Raw genomic sequence first — 25032 nt, 5'->3', positions numbered from 1 at the left:
TGTTGAAAATAGCAATTCCAGTCCTAAAAACCACTGGGAAGCATTTCTTGCGCAATTTTATCCTACTTTTTCTACAGCAAGTTACAGTGGATCAGTATATTTGATTTGGGAGAAATGAAGTAACAGTTGCCCGAATTGATCTTGAGCACTCCTGAATTTTGAGGGTGTTCAAATCTGGAAGGCAGGTGCTAGATTCCCTTTCTGAATATTAGCTATATCTGGAAAGGAAAAGTCAATTTCTGCTTCCATGGCTCAGAAGTGGAAATCCTCCTACCTGCCTGGTACTGTATCTAAAGCTGCCCAGGTCCAGAGCCTCCCCTCCCTTACTTTTCATTTTAAATTCTAGTGGGATCCACATACCTCCCTTGCTAGGCTTCAGATAGAGGGGGGCACTGTCCATTTAGTCCACCCAATTCCTTCTTTGGGGGCTGCAAGGTGAGGTCACACCAGTATCCCTAATCCAGTCTGGGGAAGTCTTCTGAGGGTGATATTTGGGGCAAAGCCGCCTACTCCTTGGGCACACTTGTTCCCCATTCACAGTGCCACCCCTTTCGACTCACAGCAAGCTGCAGCATGGCTCAGCTACCTCACTCCCTACCCTGCCCTTTCCTGTTGATAGCGGCCAAGGGATTGCTGGGAAATGTAGTTCTTTCCCTGCTCCAGGGCTGGCTTTTTAGGCAGGGAGGTAGGCAAGGAACTACAGCTCCCAGGGTCCCGTGGGTTCTCAGCTCCCATGCTGGATCCTCAGCAGCTCCGTGGCTCCGCTTCTGCAGGGTTGTGAGAGGGGAGGAAGTGAGTAAAAAAAAAAAAAGGATGGCCTGAATGCCGCCCCCTGCAAATATGCCGCCCCAAGCACCTGCTTGTTTTGCTGGTGTCTAGAGCCGGTCCTGAGTAGGATCAGGCCCTTGATTGCTGCCAACATCACTGTCAGAAGAGTTGCATATTTTTGGACGCATTTTCATCATTTGCTTTCAGCCCCTAATTATTTTCAATGAGCATCATTAAAATTATATGAAATAGAGAAGCTAGTGCAGTAGTGTAATGTCAGGGAGCCACTACATGTCCATCACACAGCATAGGAAAGTCACTTTAGCACACTATGTTTTATGCCGCCCCAAGGAGATTGATTACGAATGCGTTTTGAAAACCCATCTATGCACTTTTTACTTAATCTGGACAAAATGTTGTCTTTGAAAAAGAACCTAAATGAAATCAATTCCATTAAACATGAGGAATTTCACAGGGTTGGAAACTCCTAGTATGGAGGTATAGCACATGATATATATATATATATATATATATATATACATACATACACACACACCCACACACACACACACACACACACACACAAAGTAACCGTAAGACACAATAAACAAAGGAGATTAAAATTTGTTACATTTGCATTAAAATTCTCAAGAGAATTTATTTTAAATAAAATATATGGCCCCTGAACAGTCTCTAAATCTGGTCTCTCTCCTTCAATGAGCACCATCCTCTAAAATTTGAAATTATACGTTAAAACTCCTATTTTAATATGGCAAGGCAAGGTCTATCCATGGTTTTTCATTTCTCTTATGCCCCAAAACATCCCTACGACCAGGGCTAGAACTGCTGAGAGAATGCAGGTTAAATTGAAAGGATACCATTGACATATAGAAGGTGCACTCAGCAGACACAGCTATGATAATATCCTCACAATATCATCTGCAATATAAGCACAATTAAGACTATACAACAAACTGCTCCAAGAGTAACCTTCTTCCCCCACCACCCCACCAAGTTTGTGTCTTGGAGTTTTGCAGAATAAAAACTACAGTATGCGGACCTGTATGAAGCTGCCCCCCATATGAGTTCACTGGCACTTTGTATTAGCTGCACTTAAAGATATTCATTTCTGTGAAACATTGATGTTCTTGACAGATTACTATCTGCACCGTATTCACTGATTTCTTTTAATAAGGGTTTGCTCTTGTTTATTGTGACAGCAAATATTTCATTTTGATACGCTGTCTTCCTTGTGATGGACTGCCAGAAATCTGACTTAACTAAATAACCCTCACCATTGTCTAGGGGGTAGGTCAGGGTTACTAATCTTCATTTTAAAGAAGGGGAAACAGACAGACAAGTTAAGTGACTGGCCTGAGGCAACACAGTTAGTGATAGAGCAAAAAATGAAACTCACATTTTCCTTTTCATTTGTCAGAAATATGCACCAGTTGGGAAAGTGTTATGGGGATGTATATTCTAAACACATCCAGACAGAATCAATTTCAGAAAAATAAGTGAAGAAAAAAAATAGAACTGATCGAATACTGAACATCAATAGCAAAATATGGTTTCTTCAATTGCTGGCTCCAGCCACCTGCCTACTTATGGCTTAGTGTCCATCTTTGGTTGGGGCTACTCACTCTTCTTTAACTGGAATTGGCTGGTTCAGGGTGTTTTTATGCTGGGGGGAAGTGAGTATAAAAAGCACAGAGAATCTTAAAGCTGCAGAATACATTGGCTTGTCACTATGGGCAAAATGTCCTATTTCACAATGCAAAACTGAAGCTGAGTGATTTAGGGAAAAGGAATGTGAAGCTAAAAGGAGTTTTGCACAGACTCTAAAATCACTGTGGTGCTTGGGGTGGTGCAAGTGTTAAAAAGTGTAAGTGTTAAAGAGAATGTTGATGATTTAAAAAAAAAGGGAGGGAGGGGATAGCTAGTAAGCCGAAGAAGAAAAAAATGAACAACAGCAACTAATACTGCTTTTCGGAAGAAAAAGTTTAAATGTAGCAGCAGAGGTATCTAAGTTGGCTGAGACTCAGAAAAGAATAAAGAAATCCAAACAGCAGTAAAAGAGAAGATGCTAAAATACAGCAGTTAACAGAGCCCAGGCCAAAACAAACAAACAAAAAATCTCACCTTTGAAAAATGTATTCAAAGGTGAAATATAAAAATAAAATGTGAGCTATTTAATTTAGGGGAAGCCCAAAGAAAAATGAAAAGTTATTTTGATGGCCAAACTTCTGGCAAGGAGTATGAAATGGGAGTTCAGGTACTTGTGCAGTATGTCTCAGATAAAAAGTCCTTTCCAAAAGCCAGTTGGGAGGATCTTTGCTGTATCATGGACAAGGCTAGTCCATCAGTAGTATACCTGGTTCGGTTAAAGGATGGGAAACGGGTGTTGAATCAATGGTTGTATGCTATGCAGCTGAAACAGACAGAGAGAAGGACAGAAGTGAATCTACTGATGTAAAAAGAGATAAGCAAGAATATTTGTTTTTTCTTTCAGTTGTTGATCACTGCGGGAGGCATAGCATGAATTAGATCAGGGTCCATGGAATTTGTGATAAGGTGGCAGCTAGCACATGCAGGATACTTCGGCAGATCATCGAGCTACCATCCATGAGTCCAGCTGCCATGCCAGGAAAGTGACTGACCTTCCCTCTGAATGTGATTAAGGACTAGCAGACTACCACTACCAATCCTAAACACACTGGAGTAACAATGCCTCCTACTCCAGAATTAAAGCAAGATGAGGAACCATGCCCAGAAACAGAAGCAGGACTTGATAATGGACTAGTTATAAATAGAAAACATCAGATTATGTCTATTAATGTACAGTACCAAATGATACCAGTAGTATTGAATTTAACAATTTTATATTACCACAGCAACTCTGTCATGCAAAATGTGTGTGATTCTATATGCAAATTATACCAAACATGGTGCAATATTTCAGATAGTCAATGGATGGGGTGGAATTGGGGAAAATGTTGTGGCCTGAGAAGGGAGAGAGTCAGGAGAAGAGAGAAAAAAAGAGATATAGGAACAGTACTGGGAGTTGGAGCATTGGGAACTTCAGCATGGAATCCCAGATATCACAGTAGCACTTTGAATGCTCCCTTGAACTGTGTATGAACTATGTGTTATGCTAAACAATCTGTTCCACCTTGTATTCAGCTGTGACACTCTGAGTACATTTCCCAGATCTGAAGAAGAGCTTTGTGTAAGCTCAAAAGCTTGTCTCTCTCACAAACAGAAGTTGGTCCATTACAAGATATTACCTCACCCACCTTGTTTCTGTAATATCCTGGGACCAACACGGCTACAACAATGCTGCATACAAAGAATCTCTTGAGAGGAGTGTCTCCTGTCCTATGCAGCCATAAGCATTCATTTCTTAGGGATCCTGAACATCGGGAAAGAGCACAGAGCTCTCCCATGAACTAAAAGCCTCAGGAGGCTTTCCTTCCTGTGGCTTAATATTGGGACAAGGTACTCCTCTTCCACATAGGGATTCTGGACCCAATTCTGTCACATATTCAGACATTATTTTCAGAACAAAATCAGAAACAATGGCCTCTATTACATTTCCTCACCATCCATTTATTGCCCTATGTTTCTGGGGAGAAGGAATAAATACAAAATAAAATCCTGGAACAAACAAATCAACGAACCACTGGTAACATAAAATGAAACCCAATCAGACTTTTTAAACCCTGAAAAGAAAGAGGACCTAAAGCCCCCAGGAAGCTAAGAAGGGACTTCACTGTTGCTATTAAGTTCACATGGAAGGGGTTATGATTCTGTAGCAGTAGGTGTTACTATACAATAGACAGAGATATGCAAAATAAGTGACAAGCCTCCAAAAAGTCTCTTCAGTAATGTACACAAGACCAAACATTTTTTAAAATGTGTATAACAGTGTAGTGTTCCTCAATGGAGACTGTGCTACATTCCAGTGTCCGGTACATTTTTATGGGTGAGTTATAATAAACTCTTGGATGAAAAACAGGGTGTGGGGAGAAGCAGAAGGGAGCGAGAGCTGTAACTATCTGCAGGGCCTTCTAGTTTTCCACGATTCTGTGCCCACAGAAATTCATCGTTCTTCTCCCTTTCTTGCATTCCTATTGTGGATGCGAATTAATTTATTTACAAATGTTAACACATATCTACAAAGACCAAAAGAAAGGACCAGAAGGAAGCGTGAGAGGCACATAAAGGAGGTGAACGAGTAGGCAGGAGGAAACAGACTGAGAAGGGGAAAGACTTATTTAAATGATTCAGTATAAAATTAAGTTACCATAGTGACTGCCATTCACATGGTCGAGGCATATGCTGGCTATTGGACCCTGCTCACCTTCACAAAGTAGACACACGTTTGAGACATCGTGTAGTTGCTTGTGGTGGATCAAGAACTGTCTGGCAGAAGCTGATTATAGAGTTCTCAGCAATGGGCCTGGTTTCCATAACGGCCTGTGCCCGAGGCTGAAGGAAGCTTTTTGCTTTCTGTAATATTTCTACAACAAGATCCAACCACTGTCACTCTCTGAATATACAACTATACAGATCTCTACCTCTTCACACCTTCACACAATCACTAATTCATCCTCACCGTCCTCCTGTGAAACAGACCGGTTGCATTATCTCTATTTCACAGATTGGGATCATGCCATGGTTAAGTGACTGGCCCACGAACACACAGGATTAGCATGGTATTTGGAGATTGCTAGTTCTCATTATTCTGCACTACCGACTAATACATGCAACTAAAGAAACATTTATGACATGGCACAAACAATGTAACAATTTCTCAGATAACCACGCATACCGAATTAAAGTACAATTACCAGTCCCTGTCAATTCAGTAGAACACTTCCGTTAAGAATCTATATTTGCTAGTTACTCACTGTGGGAGCTGAACAACATATGAATTTCAGTCTTTAAGAAGCCTATTATACTACAGATTATTATATTTTAGTATTTGGAATCATTGCTCTGTGATTTGAAATATAATTTCTATGATAGCTTTGTTGCCAAACTGAGCCTCTCAATTTACAGAGATCTGGGCTGTGAAATGTGAAAGGAATGTACGAAGACATTTTAAAAAAAATTCTTCCAAAGAACTCTTGTCTAGGAACAAGGCCATCTAGTAGCACCAATTAATTTAGCTGTTTTCAGATTGTCTTATTAAAGAGATTGTATGAGTCATTTATATATTTATAAAGATTTAGAAAGTTCAATAGGCATAATTTAAAACTGTCCCCATTGTTTTAGAATATGTCATAGAATCTAACTTGCCATTATTCCAGGAGATGAAGAAGGATGTAAAATGACTCTTGTATCCCAAAGGGAATTTTTTGCAAAGAATTCAGCTCACAGTGTTTAGTGTTTCACAGATTCAAGAGCTAATACAGAATCATCACCTCCCCGTTAGCTAGTCAACAGCAGACATACTTTTACCCCTTACTAAAATTAGCACTAACCGTAAAGTAGATCACTAACTAAACCAAGAAGTGTGAAAGAAAGATACTTATTTACTGGAGATTTAGGCCTATCCAGTGGCAGTGCTAATCTGCACTCTGTCAGTTTTTATAGGCCTTTCCCTAATCATTCTAATGTATGATATAAATAACGGCCCAAACAACCCCTACCTGCAGCATCTTGTCTAGGATTAACACACTTTTCTTATGAACTTTAGGCCAAAATTTGCCCTGTGCCCCACTGAAGCTAACCAACTTCTTATAGTTTTTACTCTGATTATCTGCAATTTACTTCATAGTTTGGGGTTCATATTTCATGCCACTACTTTTCTCATGAAACGAAGCACTAAAACTTCTCGGCATGGAGTACATTGCTCTCCATTTTTCAAAAACTGGATTTTCCGAGAACTCAGTGGTAGGTTTTCATCAAGGCACAAAGAGAATAAATAAGCAATACAAGCTGACAGATATTCGCATGCTGTGGTCCCTGCAAGAACTAGACATTTGAGGAAATGTTTTCAGCAACATTCCTCTCTGGATTATCTACTCAGAGCTGAGTAAAAGCATTAATAATATTGAATCTTAGCTTGAGTTTACACCTTTCTACCCATGAGCCATGACAAATGATGCAGAAAAACATTTGCGTTTTACATCAGGACATGACAACAGCAGAATGTTTATTGTCTTCATAGGGCTAGAAGACCTAAGTGATTTAGGAGTGCAAGTCCTAAAATTCCACCTGTAAACCTTACCTCAAGGACTTATAAAAACAGTTATTTATATTTAAAAAAAAAACATTAGGTTTCTGATGGGACTATATTTAGAATAGCAGAAATCAGAGATACAAAAAGTCCCATTGTAGCATCTATCCCATACCCTTTTCAGTGTAGCTCTGTTCCCTGTAATATATTTTCTATAGCATTATCCAGTCTATTTTAAATGTACTGGGCCTGATTTTCCTCTCACTTACACTAGTATAAACTGGGAATAACTCAATTGAAATCAAAGGCATTATAATACGGGAAAACTGGTGAGAGAGGAGAATCAGGACCATTATTTTTAGAAATGTCATCCTTCTGGAACCTACAGTATGAAATACTGATTGATATGCTCAAATGCTAGTTTCTGATTCAACTATAATCTTCCCAGTTTATTTGCAGAAAGGACTATAAACAGAATGACAGACCACATACTGCAGATGGGAGCAGTAACACACAATCTGCATGATGCCCATCAAAATCTATGGGGGTCAAATAGTTAAGCCAAGCAAGTTTTACAACTTGCCCCCCCCCACCCTCCAAATGGGTATTTCTGAGTCTCTAAATGCCAAATCGGTGCAAAATAAACTATATTACCATTTCAACTACATGTGCAATTTATACTGTTGAATTTAGCCCAGTGCATCCCCAAAATAGTAGTATAAGTTAAATATGCAATGTTGGAAACTGATTAGGGGCATGTGCCATAATGTGTATGAGACAAAGAATTAGAAATATATATCTTCATGAGTACATTTATAGTATATATAATACAGATACATAAAGCAAGTTCCTACAATTAGTATTCTGAATATTTTCTCTTTCCTTGTATTTTTAGATGAATCAGATGCATGTTTAGTTAGCCTAAAATGTAAGTAATATTTCACTGATCTTTTGCTTAAAAATACAGATGGATTCAATGTTATCCATATGCAAAAAGTCACCATTCCTGTGATTCAAAGTCACTGCATTAACTAGTTAATGAAACTGTTTCTAAATCTCGAGAGCCATTTTGATGCAAGTAACTCTCCTAAAGCTCATGAAATTACTCCATGGCCATGCCCAGGAGTTGGAAGATCTGGGTTGTATTTCCTTACTCTGCCACAGTCTTGTTGTGAGAACTTGGGCAAGCCACTTCACTTCTCTCTCTATATAACATTTAGAAAATGTGGAGAATACTCACCAACCTCATACAGGTTGTTGGATTGTAAAGCTTAATTCCTGTCTATGAAGTGTTTGGAGATCCTTGGATGGGAGGCATCATAGAAGGTAATGTATTATTAGTAAGATTTATTATAATTCTTCAGTAACGGGAGACAACAAATGGAAAACAGGCTATGAAAAGCATTTCCCCATTGCTGCCTTCATTACACAGTTAATGCCTGCAACATACCTGGCATTACATCAGGGAATTTTAAATATACAACCATTTTCTCTTATTCCTATTTGTTAGTTCACAATGACAATTGAATTGCTATGTGAATAGGATTACCTGTAAACTAGTATATCATCAGAAGAGCTGTTATACTGAATCTGGTACATTCGTATTCCAGGGATATGATGCTGGGAAGGCCACTGTATGAGAGCAGAGGATGAGGTCAGCTCAGCAACCACAACCTTCTTCTCTTGCTGAGCTTTAGTTTCATTAGGGAAACTTGACTTAGCAGATATAAGAATGTCTGAAGGCCCAGACTCAGCATCTTTATCACAGTTGGTACTGTTAGCAAGATGAGGATAAGGATTAACAACAAGTTCAACAGAAGCTGTAGACTCTCCTGCAGCATTCGATGCTATACAGGTAAATGTACCTTTTTCTGTCAAAGAAGTAGTCAAAATATCCAAAGTTCCATTCTCATAGGAAATTGTCCTAGACGTATTGGAGACCAACTTCCCTTCAGGGGAGATCCAGCGAACATAGGGATCCGGGTCACCGACTGCTTTGCACTTCAAAGAGACACTCTGACCCTCCATAACCACCAGTTTTGGCGTTCGATGTGTTATCATTGGAGGTTCACAGACAAACTCCTGCTCTTTAATGGACCAAAAGTACTTGGCCATCAATTCCGGTGGTGAGGCACATGTTTCTAGATCATCTTCTCTGGTAAGGCGTCTCAGCCACACTAATTCACAGTTGCAGTGTAGAGGATTCCCTCCAAAGCTAAGCACCAGAGAGGACAATGGAGACCCTTTAGATTTAGCATACACAGGGATCCTGGAGAACAGGGGATCAGGGGGAATTTTTTTCAATTTGTTGGATGTCATGTCCAATCGAGCAAGTTTGTGAAGGTTTGAGAAGATTCCTTCTGGAACAAACTCAATGAGGTTGTGATCCAAACTGATTGTATTGACATTAGAAAGCTTTCCAATTGTATCCCAAGGAATATTAACAAGATTGTTATATGATAGATCCAGGTCCTCAAGTGTTTCAATAAAGTCATCTAAAGATCCAGGAGAAATATAGTTCAATTGATTGTTACTTAGTATTAAGTGGCGAAGATTAATTAAACCTTTGAAATGATCCTCATTGATACAAGTTAGTCTGTTACTATCCAAATGTAATGCATGAAGGCCTTTAAGATCAAAAAATGCATAAGGCATGATTTGACTTATTGTATTTCTTGATAGTGTCAAGTGAATAAGGTTTGTCATGTTTGCAAAATCCTTTCTTCTAAGTGTGGTGATGAAGTTATCCATTAATCTTAGTTCTGCTGTTCTCCTGTCAATGCTGGGGGGCACAAAGAGAAGCCCAGTCTTCGTACAGAGGATGGTGAAGGATGGAGATAGGTTTTGACACATACACCGTTTTGGACACATCATAGCCTTCACAGCAGTGCTAATAACCAATAGATAGATAACCAGCCTTTCCATTGTAAGAAAGATAGCAAACCTAAAGGAGAAAACAAGAAATCCAGATAAAGCCATTTTAATAACAAAAACTTTGAAAGACCATTTACATCTAAACATTTGTTATAATTATGGCTTCTGAATAAATCAGACATGCAATTCTAGGCATTACTGAAATGACTTAATTGAGAATGTTAGCCTGGGAATCTGCTGAGCTAAGCCATTAAAATTCTTAGCTCACTTGATCTGGTTATCTTATCATAAGAACTCACAGGCCTGATTGTAAAGCAAAAGTACATTGCTCTCTGAGGTTAACAGAGGTGTGATAAGACTGTACAAGAGGTCTGCTATTTGTGGGAACTGAAGCACTGATCTTGAGAATCAATTACCACTCCTCCAGGATCTAGCTCTTCACGGACAAGCATTAATGATGGCTTTGGAGGTGACTTGTCCTGCCTTACAAGTTAGAAGGAAATGTTGCACAATCGTGGTAGCAAGTGAGGTAAATACTAGGGGAAAAAAAATTGAATGCTGGGGATTAAATAGGATCTATTCATTTACAGGGACCTGAAGCATCCAGAGGTAAAAGTTCTCTTTCTCTCCACACACTTTGTTTAGGAGATGTTTTATGAGCAGACCAAATTAACATTTTTTTTTCATATTAAATTAGATTTTATGTTCTTCCTAGCTGGGGCCATGTCTGTGAGTGATACAGCACTTAGCACAATGAGGCCCTGATTCTGACTGCAGCCTATGATTGTCCACAATACCAGAATGTACAATAACCGTAAAGGACAAATTACGTACAATGGGCTGCACATCCACTGTCATAAATAAAAATCCGTCAGTAACCACTCACAGCAAGCGTAATAAAAATAAGACTCCTCAAACCTTCACTCCATTTCTTTCCTAAATGCCTGGGAAAAAGACAGGCTTTGTTAAGAAGGTTAAGAAGATAAGAATGGCCACACTGGCCTTCACAACATCCCTTAGCAATGAGTTCCACTGGTTGATTGTGTGTTGTGTGAAGAAGTACTTCCTTATGTTTGTTTTAAAACTGCTTACTTATTAATTTCATCAGGTGACCCCTCGTTCTTGTGATATGTGAAGGGGTAAATAACATTTTCCTATTCACTTTCTCTACACCATTCATGATTTTATAGTTCTCTATCATTCCCCCTTAGTCATCTCTTTTCTAAGAAAATCTCTCCTCATATGGAAGCTGTTCCATCCCCTAATCATTTTTGTGCTCTTCCTTGTATCTTTTCCAGAACTGCATGCAGTATTCAAGGTGTGGGAGTACCATGGAATTATACAGTGGCATTATGATATTTTCTGCCTTATTACCTCTCTCTCTCTCCTAATGGTTGCTAACATTCTGTTAGCTTTTTTGACTGCTGCTGCATATTGAGTGGATGTTTTCAGAGAACTATCCATGATGACTCTAAGATTTCTTTCTTGAGTGTAACAGCTAATTTAGACTCCATCATGTTGTATATATAGTTGGGATTATGTTTTCCAATGTGCATTACTTTGCACTTATCAACATTGAATTTCATCTGCCATTTTGTTGCCCAGTCACCCAGTTTAGTGAGATCCCTTTGTATCTCTTTGCAGTCAGTCTTGGACTTAAATATACTGCATAATTTTGTATTGTCTGCAAACTTTGCCAACTCACTGTTTACCCCCTCTTCCAGATCATTTATAAATATGTTCAATAGCACTGGCTCCAATATTTACTTCTTCCCATTGTGAAAACTGGCTATTTATTCCTTCCATTTGCTTCCTATATTTTATCCAGTTCCTGATCCATGAGAAGTCTTTCCCTCTTTTCCCATGACTGCTTATTTTATTTAAGAGCCTTTGGTGTGGGACTTTGTTAAGGACTTTCTGAAAGTCCAAGTACACTATATCAATTGTATCACCCTTGTCCACATGCTTCTTGACACTCTCAAAGAACTCTTAATAGTTTGGTGAGAAATGATTTCCCTTTACAAAAGCCGTGTTGACTCTCCCCATCATATCATGTTTAACTATGTGTCTGATAATTCTGTTCTTCACTATAGTTTCAACCAATTTCCCTGGTACTGAAGTTAGGTTTATTGGCCTGGTATAGAGACTGATTTAAGCTACTGGTTACGTGCCATAGTTAGTAGGCCTGGAATTTCATATTTGAGTTACTTCAGACTCTTGGGTGAATACCATCTGGTCCTGGTGACTTATTATTGTTTAATTTATCAGTTTGTTCCAAAACCACCTCTATTGACACCTCAGTTTGGGACAGTTCCTCAGAACTGTCACCTAAAAAAAAAAATGGCTTAGGTGTGTGACTCTCTCATATCCTCAGCAGTGAAGACTGATTAAAAGAATTAATTTAGTTTCTCTGCAATGGAGCGCCTGACTGTTTGCCAGGCTTTTCTCTGAGCGCCCCACTAGCACCTATATCATCCAATGGCCACAGTGATTGTTTGGCAGGCTTCCTGCTTCTGATGTCCTAAAAATTTCTTTTGCTGTTAGTTTTTGTGTCTTTTGCTAGTTGCTCTTCAAATTCTTTTTTGGCCTGCCTAATTATACTTTTACACTTGACTTGCCAGAGTTTATGTTCCCTTCTATTTTCCTCAGTAGGATTTTACTTCCAATTCTTAAGGATGCCTTTTTGCCTCTAACTACCGTGGTTAGATGTTGATAGATGTTTGGCTGTGTGTGTGTGTGTGTGTGTGTTCCCTCTGTGTGCCACCCCAGCCCTGCACAGACAGTTGGCACGGCAGACCTCGAGTGAACCACCCAATGACCATAAGATCTGTTAAGGAACGAAGGCACCTAGCCAGGTTTATTGTCGACGAAGTATGGTACTAGTATCCTGCAGACTCTACTGGACCACTAATACATGTATGTCCGTAACAATGGACCAGCTCAGTGAACCACGGGACTTTCCGCTACACAAAGATACTCCGAGATACATCTTTATACCCCAATACAAACAAGTTAGTACTGCCCCCTGATGTCGCTAGTTATTACCCATTATTTTGTACATGTTGGTTTGATCAAAACATCTCTATTATATACTGTCATCCTGACCTTATCTTTTAGGAGGCGTCAGTGTGTTCCTGTTGTTCTTGGGGAATGTTTTTGTACCATCCTTGATATTGGGATGTTCTGGTATCACTTGATATCGGGATGTGTTTGCATGAGCACTCTGTGACAGCACCTCTTACCGTGTTTCCCCGAAAATAAGACAGTGTCTTATATTAATTTTTGCTCCCAAAGATGCGCTAGGTCTTATTTTCAGGGGAGGTCTTATTTTTCCTGGAGCTTCGGGGCCTTATATTCCGGGGTGGCCTTATTATCGGGGAGGTCTTATTTTCGGGGGATGTCTTATATTACAGCGAGAGGCAAAACTGGAAGTAGGTCTTATTTTCGGGGGATGTCTTATTTTCGGGGAAACAGGATAGGAATGTTTCTGCAATATCAGCCCTGTTCTTGCCAAATTCTGTGAGCAGATCCTGCCTCATACCAGGCCTCTGATACAAGGACTTATGTATCAGGCTCTCTTCCTACTACAACTACCTCTTTTACTCTGCTTTTTAGCCTTATTGGCATGTTTTCGGGCCTCCTGCTGGGTTTTTTAAAAATTATTATTTGAGGTATACATTTAGTTTGAGACACCGTTATGGGCATTTAAAATAGTTTCCATGAATTTCCAGACATTTTACCCTTGTGACTGTTCCTTTTAATTTCCATTTAATTAGTTTGCTCATTTTTGTGTACTTCCCCTTTTTGAAACTAAAGGCTACTGTGATGAGTTTCTTTGGTATTTTCCTGCCTGCAAGAATGTTAAATTGAATTACATTATGATCACTATTACTGAATGGTTCATCTATATACACCTCTTGGACCAAATCCTGTGTCCACTTAGGACTAAGTCAAGATTTGCCCAGCCCCTTGTGGATTCCAGGACTAACTGCTCCAAGAAGTAATTAATTATCCTAGCTGATCAGGAGTTAGTTCCATATCTGGAGCACTGGTAGTAATGGGAAAAGATAAAATAAGTTTTAAAATAATAACTAGTACAATGATGATACTACTACTCATAATGAATTACAATAAAATAAAAATAATGTAAATTTTAATTGATAATGTAATTAAAATACTAATTCAGCGTTAAGAAAATATATTTTATTCAAATTAAATTACTAGGTCTCTATAGTACATTGTCAAATGGGGAAAAGTGAAAAGTTGTAATATTCTATTTAAAATCATTTTTAAAGGTATATCTGAAAAGGACAGAATTCCAGAAAACTTCTTTCCAGAAAAAATGTAGTAATGTGCTATTAATATATCACATATATTATATATACACACCTCTACCTTGATATAACACTGTCCTCGGGAGCCAAAAAATCTTACCGCGTTATAGGTGAAACCGCGTTATACTGAACTAAATTCTAATATTTACCTTATTATGATCAGAGGCAACTTGTATCTCATTTTTCTAACAACTTTCTCTTTAGTAATGTCTTTTTTCATAATGATTTTTCCATCGTCAGCTTTTAAAATATTTAACATAGTGCATTACTAGCTTCATTTTTCAAATATTTGCTTTTTTTGACAATCCTGTTTTTATTATCACTCCATCTTGCGCTCTGCACCCTGCTTCTCCCTAATGGCTCCATCTTTTCACTTCCATTTGGCATAAATGATTAACTGATGTGCAATTATCTAAAAACAGGCGGCAATGCAATGTTATAATTCCCTTGTTTTGTCATTAGCAAATATTAATGCATTTTAATGGATTAACCACCATCTGGGCTACAAGAAGCCAGTGTGTAACCATCTCACTTAAGCTATTATTCTGTTAAAAATATAATTAAGTGTTGTTAATGTGAAACTATGGCACTAAACACAGGTTTCAGAGTAGCAGCCGTGTTAGTCTGTATCCGCAAAAAGAACAGGAGTACTTGTGGCACCTTAGAGACTAACAAATTTATTAGAGCATAAGCTTTCGTGGGCTACAACCCACTTCTTCGGATGCATATAGAGTGAAACATATATTGAGGAGATATATATACACACACATACAGAGAGCATGAACAGGTGGGAGTTGTCTTACCAACTCTGAGAGGCCAATTAATTGTGTGTGTATATATATCTCCTCAATATATGTTTCACTCTATATGCATCCGAAGAAGTGGGTTGTAGCCCACGAAAGCTTATGCTCTAATAAATTTGTTAGTCTCTAAGGTGCCACAAGTACTCCTGTTCTTATGGCACTAAAATTAGCAATTTTAGTGCTACCAGTGATTGAAGTGCAAATACTCTTGTAAAACAAATTACATTTGGAGGAAGACTGTAATAAAGGAAAGTTGGATCCAGCTCTGAATTACTGCTGTTGTCCTGAATTATTTTTCAAAAGAGCTTTGGCCCTACTTGTCCAAACACTGCATTGAAAACTCACCTAATTATATTACAATCCAAATGTACTAGTCTAAACTTCAAAGTCTACAAGGTCTTGCCTATGCTAGACATTAGGCATGCAGTGCCTATGTGGTCCCCCAGCAAACCCATAACACACCTTGCATCCACATACAAAATTGTTCCCAATAGCAAACATGAACTCTCATTAGATTTGCTCTGACCACAGGTAACCACTGTGTGGTCCTCCACTGCGCCTCGCCATCCTATCTATGCAGCTAGGAACCTGATGTCCCACTAACCATGGAGCAGTAACCCTTTCTGATTTATTCATAGACATTTATTCCATGGAGGCAGCATGGTCCAGCTGTTAGATGACTGGACAGGGACTCCGGTGACCTGGGTTCCATACCCTCGAGGGGGGGGGGGATTCCTCCCCCCGCCCCCCAAAGCCTTAGGCAGGCCTGGAACTTGCCCCCTCATGTGCAGCCCTGTTGGCTTGACTGGATCTTCCCTCCCAAATACAGAAGTCAAACTATGCCTATATGTACCCTGCTCAGACACTGACTTGTGAACTTGGGCAAGTCACTTTCCCTCACTTCCTTTGTCTTTGTCCCTCACTTTGTTTTGTCTAAATTATAAGCTCTTTGGGGCAGCACCTTCCTCTTACTATGTATTTGTGCAGTGCCTAGCACAATGAGTGTCCAATCTCAGTTGAGGGGGTAATGTACACGAATAATAAAGTGGAATGTCGCTTCCCATCAATGGTTCCTGCACAGTATGTGAAATGCAATAGCTTAAATCCCTTCATGACTTCTGACATGTTGATCTCCTTGATCAGTGGTCCCTGTGAACCTCCATGATGACAGTGCCCACTGGACAATCACCACGTTTCTTCCATTATGAACCTAGCTCTCATCCCTCTGGTCTGGTGCTGCAGTGGTACAGAAAAGCCACCTCCATTATGCTACAGTTTTGCAGACACAGCTGCACATCCCAGGTCTTGAAAACAACTTCGCCCCGCCCATTTGAGACTGTTGTCCAGACCCAGAAATACACCTACCTTGTAGAATATCATCTTCAAACATTGCCCAGAACCAGGGACTGGGGCACAATTTTGCGGCATATGCTCCTTTGGCTGCTGGTTCCCCAAAGCTAGAGCTGGAACACCCTCCACTGCTTTGGTGTATCTACCTCAGATGCCTTGTGACAGCTCTTCAGAAGTTCCAGCACCAACCTTTCCTTCTGAGCAAGAGCTAAGCATTAATTCTGCATGTAGGGACTTACAGGAATTTCCCCAGGGAATTATGGGCGTTTGACTGCTTCTCCCATAATTACACTGGGCTCCCAGAAAGAGAGCTAGAGGGCAGGTTAACTGCACTTGATCATTTTCCTAGCCCGTCACTTAGACCACTGCACCACTATCTTTGCAACTCTCCACTGGCTCCACCTTCTATATAGCATCAGCAATAAACTACTTACTTTCACTTGGCCCTTCACAATTTATCTCCACCCTATCTATCATGTCTCATTTGCTACTGAGATTTCAAATATCACTTCTGACTGGTCCATCATGCCAGCCTCCATTGCCCACTTGTTACATTTTGAAACAAATGCCATTGTGCTTTTTCCCATGCTGCAGCTCACACCTGGGAAGAACTCACTGTAAACACCCACAAAGTCACCTCATTATCCTCCTTCAAACTCTCCTTTTCCATGGTGCTTACAAATACCCCACAATGTGACAACAGTTAGGCTGCTGGTGTGCTGAGACCCCTGCCTATTGTGCTGACCAACAATGTCCCATTGTTTCCATGTCTGTCTGGATCCATACCTTGTCTCATACTGAGACTGTAAACTCTTTGGGGCAGGGGTTTTTGTTCTATTTGCACATTACCTAGCACAATGACGCCCTGGTTCATGACTGGGCTTTCTGGGTGGTAGGGTAACACAAATAAATAATACAGATGCTCCCCAACTTACGCAAGGCGTTCCGTTCCGGAACGCCTTGTGTAAGTCGAATTTTGCGTAAGTCGGGGACGTATACCCGACAATTACACAAAAAAACAAAAAACAACGTACGGAACTTTTTCCGTAAGTGCAGGTTTGCATAACCCAGGAAGCGTCTGTAATAAAATTGCACCTGAAAGAGCATGGTTTCTGTTGACAGGCTGTACCAGAGGTGATGGTTACTAATGGGGCAGCATACTAGTGCAGGCTTTCTGAACATGCGAGTCTATAACCCTGCACAGGGCTTGCCTAGGATAGCTACAAATATTAAATGTCTAATTGAACTCCAGCAAGGAAGTTAAGCCGTTATTTTAAATCATTAGTTTCCTTCAACTAATGCATGAATGCACTGAATACTAAGAAAAATGAGAAGAGTGATGAGCGTCCATAACAGGCTTTGCTAGGTCAAATGAAGACATCTGGTCTCCTTCACAAAGGCGAAAGGAGTCTCTGCCACTGTGAATAAGAAGAAAAATTAAAAAAAACTGAACGTATCTAAGAATGGTAACATCTCTTGCTAGAAAGAGATTAGAAGAGGCACACCCTATGGGCTCGTGTAAGAGTTAGATCTCATTGCTAATATTAGTTATATTCAATATTATGATGTATATCAGAAGAGCAGTAAACCCGTGGTAAGGATGACTCCAAAATTCACATGTTCACTATTGAAAAGCACACAGGAGATGTGGGTTAGTGATGTTCAGAAAGGGAACATTTTACTTCATTTGGAACTTGCCAGAACTCACCTCTATCCATCACTTAAAACTTGCAGCAGCAAATATGAATAAAATTAGAGACTGTTTCCAGTCAAACATTTCAGCTAAGTGCCGTCTGCAGCCCTCTGAAGAGCAGTTATATTTGCCAGTAAAGAAAAGAGTAAGTCTGCCTCGCTCATTCCTTCCTATATGAACACGTAAGAGGAGTTTTTTCACACTCACAGGATTACTGCAATGGATCCAATCTTTTCAGTTAAAAGTTACTGTTAGTAAGAACTATCAGCTGTTAGCCATGCTATGTCACTCACTGTGCTGTTACAGCTTAATTTTGGTGTAAAAACCTCCACAAGTTAATCATGTAATTCCCAGACAATAAGGAGTTTCAGGTCAGATAAGCAAGATATACAACTCAAACATGTCCTTGTCAGGGATTTCCAGTGGTTTGTATTTGATTTGGATAAAGGAACATGGGTAGCAGGGGAAAGGGTCTGCTCCTGAGTGAATTTGCTATTAGGTTGTAAAGGGATGTGCTTTAGAGTTTCAGGCAATATTGTCAAGCAGTGAGATTTAATTCCAATAACTCCAGACCCAGTTAAGCTGCTGAAGGCTTGACTGGTTTATAGCTGATGGATTATCATTTCACTCCATCTGAGGGAGTTCCATTTGTGTTTGCTGTATGTATATGATAGGTGATAGACAGATTTATCAGCCTTAAATCAATATAAAAAGTACAACTTCACAATATTTCTTATACCCAGGACAGCTAACTTTTGTTATTATTGTTTGCTTTTTTTTTTAAAATGGGGTTAGGGTTAGGGACTGTTAACAATTCTGTTCTGACTATTGTAAAAATCAGCTTAATTCTTGACGAACAACCTTTGAGAAAAAACTAATCACACATATAAAGTAACAATTTTACTTCTGCACTATTTACTTCCTTCTCCTTTTGCCCCTTAATGTGCATGTTATTGTAGCTGTTAGCAAGATATAATAAAGTGTCTCACAACTTTGACTATTTCTACACCAAACTGGCTTTACTTTCCTATGCAGCCAGTTCTACTTTTCACAAAAGGATCTTATTTTCCTTTGTCTTCAGTTCAGCTCCTTTTCCAGCTCTAGATCTCAAACCATGTGTGTTTCTGTCATTAAGCCACAGGCAGCTGATCATTTCTTTTTTGGACCTTCAGTGACAAATTACTCACTGGTGGGAGAAACGTGGAAAAGCAAACATATTCAGAGAACAGAGAAGTTCAAGACTAAGATCTCTTCATTTTTAAATAAAGTCACCTGAAAACTTTTCTGGAAATAAAACTAAGTCCAGAAGGCTTGATGTTGCCTTTAGAGGCTTACAAGTACCAAGCTTTAAAAGGGCAGCCGGTACCCAGGGCCGGCTCTGGCTTTCTGGCCGCCCCAAGCAAAAAAAAAAAAAAAAAGCGGCCGAGCCGCCCTAGGATTGGGTGGAATGCAGCCTCCTACAAGCTGCCGCCCCAAGCACCAGCTTGCTCGGCTGGTGCCTGGAGCCGGCCCTGCCGGTACCTCTTGGAAAGCCTGGAAGCACATTCATTTCAGGATGCATTCTGAGTCCACATTATATTCTCTAAATTTCTCATCTCATTCTTCAGTGTTAAAGAGATGTGCAGGAAGCAAGATCATTTCATCTGTTCTACTGCTCATTCTCCACAGGAATCATAACCCTTTGCTTGTGACATCATAATCATCTCCTCAGCAACTAATTATAATTTTGACAAAGAATTAGGACTTCAGTGTGGAAATTAGAAACAGGAGCAGATGTGCCTCTTCAGTAGCATTAGTATTTGCCTCTGTACCTAACTTATTAACACAATGCACCTATCTCTTATACACAGCCACCAACTTACACATGGTTTACTAACAAAACAGATGCATTTCCTGCATGTAAACCTCTAGAAGAAACAGATAATCTGATATAAAAGCAGAACAGTTTCCAAATGGTATTTCAAAGTATTCCATGATGCATTAACAGTTGGTAATATACTTTCCTTTCTGTTGAGCTCTCACAGTTTCTGTCTTCTTTGCTTAACTGGTTTTCCTTTTAGAATCAAATACATCAACATTGGCATTTTTCCAGATCTGCATCTGTACTCAGTTTAATAGCAATGAAATTGCAAAGTGTGTGTGTGTGTGTGTGTGTGAGCACTTCCTAAGAAGTTTGTTTTGTCAAAGACTCCTTTAATAGGGTGGGAAAAGCAAATCCACTGCTGCTGTATTTGCTGTGTTTCCTAGAATGTTAAAGGCAATGTTGGCCTGTAGCTATCTAAACCATCAGGAGGTGATGGAAGAGGGGACCAGGGAGCATCCATGGGCAACAATGCTCATTACAAGGACTATGTTACTATATCCCTGTAGATTGTTTTAGATGCTTGTAGTTCTCTCAAAGCCATAGAGGCAATTGTACAATAGGGAGCATAACTGTAGGACAGGGCAAAGATCCAAGCAGCTCTGGATGACTGATTCTTATAAATATTTCTCAATCCTTTGAATTGTACAATGAGAACTTTTGATTTTTTTCTCATTTGGTTGCAAACACCTTCCACTATAAAGCCTATTTTAGCTTCTCCTATAAAATGGACTTTGAAAATTGATTTGGCTGGAAAATTGTCCTATTTATTGTAAACGCTAAGGCGAATGCTTCTGTGAAGTTTGAAGAAAGTCCCAACAATTTGAAAGTGACAAATCAGTAAAAATTACCGATCTGAAATGTCAACTTTTGTCTAAATGTTTCTTTTTCTGCCTTTCCCTTAAAAACTAGTTACTGCCCCCATCAAGCTTTCTGCATAGTTAAATCTTCTTGAAATCATATGAGTCATCTGAAGAAAACACGATGTGATTGAGCAGTTATTTACAGTTCTTTGTTGTGGTGCAATCCTGTTCCAATAGGTTCCAATGGGAGTTATCAAACCATTTCTGCTCCCATTAAAATTGACAGGAGGTGTTTTTTTTTGTTTTTTTTGCCACTGACTTTAGTGGGAACAGAACTGGACATTGAGGTCAACTGGGCATTATTCGTGAATTCTCTCTGATCCTAGTTAGTCACAGTTATTCAGAGTCATTAATTTATTGTCATGTACTGAACTCACAGATTTTCCATTTTTTAATAATACTAACCAGCTTTTCTTGTGTTAAATTTTTACATCTATTTTTTGTCTCTAATTATACTGAAAAAGTACCCTCGGGTGACTCTGAGTCAGCACTGCACGGGTGAGTTTCTGATCTGGCATTGATAATCCTACTGAGACAGACGTATTTTAGAGTACAAGAACGTCATCTCATGTTTAGATGCAAAGATCATGAAGCAAAGCTGAGCAGATCACTTGTGCAACTCGCAGAACAACACATTTCACCCCAAATGTGCTCTGAAAAGTTGGTACCAACTTAAATACTTCAGGTTTTTTCATGTGCTTCTGCTGACTTTAAGGGGAAGTATTTTACTTTTTGGTCTTCTTTTGTAATGATATTCTTCTCTCCAAAAGAGCCTCCTTCTATAAAGTTATGTAAGAACGTCAAATATATTTTTCAAATGAGAAAACCGGTTTTAAGTGCAGAAAGTGCACTGTATATTTTCTTAAAACCTGTCTGTAGGTTAGAAAATAGTTTCTTAAAATGAAAAATAATCAGTCAAAAACATTAAGCAACTAAAACAGTTTGATGCAATGCCACCTCTCCAATAACCCTGACAGCAGAGGATCATGATTTCCATAACCTGAAGGGAAGAGTTATGGGTTTAATATGCTACCTTTTTTTGGTAAGGAAGAGATTGTAGCACCAGCAGAGATTTGGTTAAAAAAAACAACAAAAAACAGAATAGTATGGTTACTCACATTATTCCAATTTACTGTCTTTTTCTATTATAATTTTCCATGAGTACTACTGTAAAAAGCTTTTTCCCCTACTTCATTAATGTTACTTTGTTCTGTAGACATTTTATTTTAAAAAATGTACATCCTCCTGTCAATTTTTTTTTAATATAAGCCTGTTATCTCCGAGGGCCAGATTTGTCCCTGATTTACACTCTTGCAACTCCTTATATTCCATCAGGTTGCACTGGATACAAGAGAAGGCAGTGATATCCACTGTAAACTACATGCATTGTAAATATGTAGGCATAACTACGTAGCTTTATCTGTTCCTACATATAAATTTTCTTTCTCCCGTTATATCTATATTGTCTTTTTCTATCTAAATATGGACTCATATGTATATATGCTTTAGGTGTTCTGGGGCCAGTACTTTTAAAGTCATTGAGAGATGCAACTCCGCAATATTACATAATGTTCATCCACTTGCATATTTCTAATACATATTATGATGTTTTAAGTTTATGTTTGAAAAATACTGCCCATTAATACATTTTATTTACATCATCTTCTATATTTCCCTCATGTAAAAGCCATGAATTGTAAGCTGCTTTTAGTGACAATGAATGGTGCTTCAGCTGCTAGATATTGTCATCGGGTCTCGCGTACAAATGTCAACAATGAAAGTTTGCCGACAGTGAAATCTGTTATCAATCGTAAGTCAATATATGCTTGTTAATTTTGTTGTTATGTAAAGCCTTCAATATGTGCATCTGGTTATCAATGGTAAATAAAGGCTGAATCTATGTTTTCTACATACCAAATTTAAAGTGTACCTGGCTACTTAAAATGAACATATAAACCTATCTTAACTATATAATCACAAGGGATGAAGCTCATCTGTTTCCTCAACTGTGATTTCCACCTAGAAAAGGGCATTCTGAAATGCAAGCTAAACAAGAGCCTGGTAGTGCAGAAAGTTATTGCATTAATCGTTCAACCTTGGAGATCAAGTTTCCTAACGAGTTCAGATCACAAATGAAAATTGATTTGGCAGTTTTATCCTGTTGGTTGCACATTTGTATCACAAAACCTTGACAAAATTCAATAGAATTGGCCAACTATATTAAAGAGAAATTCAAGGAAGTGCTCCAGAGCAGGACTCAGGTGCCTTGGCAAATGCTGTGGGGAAGTTTGCTCAACATATAAGTCTCTAAGTCAGGATAGAGAATATGGGATTTTCAAAGACTGTTGTATGAGTCAGTGCTCATTCAGATACTAGCGTGATGGAACAAATCCAAACTTAACTGCAGCCTTCTCTTCTGTTTATGGTATATTCTACATTTGTTTTTCACAATAACAACATGAACAAAAATATTGTAGGGCTATGTTTAACTGAACATCAATGGGGCTTTCCCTTCTGAACACACACACTAACAGAAAAACTCAGTCACCTGCACTTCAGTTTCCCAGCAGAGCCTGGTGGCTGCCCTGGAACTGAAGAAGATGTTAGAAGCCAGCAGAGCAGCCTAGCAACACTTTCATGAACTGCCACATAGACCAGACCTAGATTTGGAATTCTCACTCTTGAAGGGTGGAAAAAGCAATTGCCTTATGGAAGTCACTCACCTGGTGACCTCGAGAGACTGTATCTCAGGCCCACTAATCTAGGATGTGGCCCTGCAAGCTGCATTGCTGAGTACTCTGGCCCTGATCTAGCAAAGTTCTTAAGCACATGAGTAATTTTGTTGAAGTCAATGCAGTGCCTTGCAGGATCAAGTGATTGTGTGTCTTTATAAGAAGTCATGGATTTCAATCTCCAGAGATGAGTTACTGCACGTGGCTTTTTAACGTGAAGAGGAGATTGGGAAGTCGAACTGCCATCATAAACCACATTGCTGTCAAGATGAGGCCATGGCTAAAGTCTTTATTTAGTGCTGTTTCTCACTCTACCCACTACAAAAGTCAAAAACCAAAGAATGTAAAAAGGAGAAAGAGAAAAGGAGAAAGGAAGATCGTAGTGAAAAATAAACAGAATATTAGACAGATCAATGAACATATTGCGTGGACCTAAGCCTCTTGTGCCATCCTTGCGTCTTGGGAGTGTTTTTCTATGCCCAATACATAGCACAGGCTCCCATTAGCTATAAAAAACATTAAAAAGCCCACCTGAGGCACCCTATGAGTTTAAATCACAGGAAGAAAAGGTTCAAAAATTAAAGCTACTATGAAACCAAACTACAGAGCAAGTTTCACAAAACCTCAAACTAGGAGGTTTGCACCAATAAAATCCCTAATTATTGTATTTCTAATAATAATACTATGAGGATTCATGTGCACAAACATTTAGAAATGTAAAGTGCAAATAATATTATTATTATAACGACTCCTTAGAGATCAGTATGCAGGCTGTGCACTTAAATAGTGCAGTATTTGTGGCCACAAACATAATGTACAGCATATGGCAGTGTATGCAGTTCAGAATATCACAGAGAGGCTAAGGGAGCAAAGGAAGGTTTCCCATTCATTGGCATCCGAAAGCACTGCTTCTGTCTTCATTTACATTATTTCTCTGAGAGCCAGAAATGTCTTTTTTTCCATTTTCGAGCACACACTGATGCTGGTTTATGATGATATTTTACTGACTGCAATTTAATCATACAGTGTTACCCTTTCACACTATTCGACTATAGTCAGTAGTAGTAGTAGCAGTAGATGTACATATCCTAATATATTAAATTGAATTCCAGATTTGCACGATAATCTATCATTCACTTCTGCCTTTCCTTGAATCGATCCCAAAGTACTGCCTCTACACAACGGCATTCTTACTGCACAGAGAGGAGCAGGTGGCTTTTCCTAACTTCTCTGCATCTTTTTTCCTGTCTAGTGTGTCCTAACCATACAGAAACATGGTCAAAATATTTCATCCATCAAAATGATACTTTTCTGCAGAATGAAATACATTGAGAAGAAAGACATTTCTGTAGAGGCCATCAGCCAGCTGAGATGAACAGACTGTGCTCCTGCATGTTTTCCTATCCCAAATCCAGCTTTTCTGATTGCCACAGCAGCGTGACAACCTGTTAATTGTAAATGACAGGTGCTTACCATCTGGCTCAACTACAAAAAATATAAAGATTTTCTTCCAAATAAGGATTTATTCTTATTCTGCTTTGGCCAAGAATTAAAGAGGAAACTGAAT

General features: G+C 39.1%; 1 protein-coding gene across 4 annotated transcripts in view; it reads right to left on the bottom strand.

Annotated features, from left to right (window-relative positions):
• Positions 1-25032, bottom strand: part of LOC112107452 (leucine-rich repeat and fibronectin type III domain-containing protein 1-like protein) — a 204699-nt gene that overhangs the window by 16496 nt on the left and 163171 nt on the right. For all 4 annotated transcript variants that reach the window (XM_029913461.1, XM_026659675.2, XM_026659678.2 and 1 more), the window contains one exon: positions 8505-9899. In XM_029913461.1, the coding sequence (XP_029769321.1) occupies positions 8505-9880 (1376 nt within the window). In that variant the 5' untranslated portion in view covers positions 9881-9899. The remainder of the gene's footprint in view (positions 1-8504; positions 9900-25032) is intronic.

The sequence above is a fragment of the Terrapene carolina genome, unplaced genomic scaffold (genome assembly GCF_002925995.2).
Source record: "Terrapene carolina triunguis isolate 2854851 unplaced genomic scaffold, T_m_triunguis-2.0 Scaffold649, whole genome shotgun sequence".
In the NCBI taxonomy this organism is placed as follows: domain Eukaryota; kingdom Metazoa; phylum Chordata; order Testudines; family Emydidae; genus Terrapene; species Terrapene triunguis.
This window is presented reverse-complemented; position numbering and strand designations above follow the sequence as displayed.